The sequence below is a fragment of the Protobothrops mucrosquamatus genome, unplaced genomic scaffold (genome assembly GCF_001527695.2).
Source record: "Protobothrops mucrosquamatus isolate PMUCROS unplaced genomic scaffold, P.Mucros_1.0 scaffold3160, whole genome shotgun sequence".
Lineage (NCBI taxonomy): Eukaryota > Metazoa > Chordata > Lepidosauria > Squamata > Viperidae > Protobothrops > Protobothrops mucrosquamatus.
Genome location: NW_015389160.1, coordinates 48,010 through 49,579, shown reverse-complemented (window position 1 = coordinate 49,579; position 1,570 = coordinate 48,010). Strand labels below are relative to the sequence as shown.

Here is a 1,570-nt window from a genome sequence, read left to right as displayed (position 1 = left end):
AAGGAAGGAGATGGTGGAAGGAAGGAAGGAAGGAAGGAAGGAAGGAAGGAAGGAAGGAAAGATGATGGAAGGAAAGAAGGGAATGAGAAGGAAGATAGGAAGGAAGGAAGGAGATGGAAGAAGATGAAGAATAAAGGAGATGGGAGGAGATGAGAAGAGGAAGGAAGGAAGGAGATGATGGAAGGAAGGAAGGGAATGAGAAGGAAGGAACGAAATGGAAAAGATAAAGAGAAAAGGAGACGGGAGGAGATGAGAAGACGAAGGAAGGAAGGGAGGGACGTCCTCCGACTCTCCCGGTGGTGCTGAATCTCTCTCTCTCTCTCTCTCTCCCTCTCTTCCTTCCAGGATCTGGTGAGCCTGAAGATCCCGGAGCAGTTCCGCCACGCCATCTGGAAGGGCCTCCTGGATTACCGGCAGCTGCACGACTTCTCCTCCCCGCCCCACCTCCTCCGCACGCCCAGCGGGGCCTCTACGGTCAGCGTGGGCTCCAGCGAGGCCCGGGGCGAGCGGGTGATCGACGCCGTGCGCTTCACCCTCCGCCAGACCATCTCCTTCCCGCCCCGCGACGACTGGAACGACTTCAACTTCGACCTGGACGCCCGCCGGAACAAGCAGCAGCGCATCAAGGAGGAAGGGGAGTGAAGGCCACGCCCCCCTCCTCCGGCCGGCCCGAAGACCCTCCCCCACCCCGAGGGTCTTCCCCCCCCACCCTGCTCCCCTGATTTCTGTTCTGACACCCCTTCCCCGAATCGGTGGGAGGGAAGCCGAGCGCGGCGCACGCCACGAACTCACTCGCGACCTGTAGCTTTTTTTTTTTACCTTCAAGCGGTTGTTGTTGTTGTTTTTGCTTTGGCTTTAAAAGCTGGCCGTTGTGTTTGTGTTTTAAATCACAGCTGGGGTGTGTGTGTGTGTGAATGTGTGCAGGTGTGAGGGCTGGGTACCTTTTACGGTGAAAAGTAAGGCAGCCCACCACCCCCACCCCAGAAAAATCTGGCAAATTACCGCTCTTTGGCTGACTTGAGTGCGTCTTTTGTGGGAGATACACACACCGTCCAGTTTTTGTTGTTCGCACACGCACCGTGTGCTGTAATTGTGGCCAGGTCTTTCCCGGAATTGCAGCCTCACTTTAGAGCAGCCCTGTCCAATCTTGGCCACTTCCAAGACTTGTGGACTTCAACTCCCAGAATTCCCCAGCCAGCCGTGCCTATGTTTTTCCTCCTGCCTCCTCGAGTGGAGAGACCGCAGAGAAAGGGATGATAAGAGAGTAAGCAGGCCACCATGGGGATACACCTCTAAAAGAAGGCTTAGGATTCAGGGAATTCTGGGAGCCGAAGTCCACAAGTCTTAAAAGTTGTCGGTTCAAAGTCAACTTCGGTTGACCACGTTTTGCTTCTGAGTTTTCAAATCGGAAGACGAGAACTTTCCAGATAAGACAGACGGGATGTGCGGTAGGGGATTCAGCAGCTCCCTGGTCCCTTTGGTTGCAGACACATGGGTAGGATAGTCCCCTTCCATGTATCCAGGAGACAACTGCTGAATTGACGGGAAGCCAGGTTGTCGACAAGCCGGT

General features: G+C 55.0%; 1 protein-coding gene across 1 annotated transcript in view; it reads left to right on the top strand.

Annotated features, from left to right (window-relative positions):
* Nucleotides 1–642, top strand: part of TP63 (tumor protein p63) — a 42,682-nt gene extending 42,040 nt beyond the window's left edge. Inside the window, exon 9 of the mRNA XM_015826532.1 lies at nucleotides 346–642. Coding sequence (XP_015682018.1) covers nucleotides 346–642 — 297 coding nt within the window. The remainder of the gene's footprint in view (nucleotides 1–345) is intronic.
* Nucleotides 643–1,570: the final 928 nt, after the last annotated feature.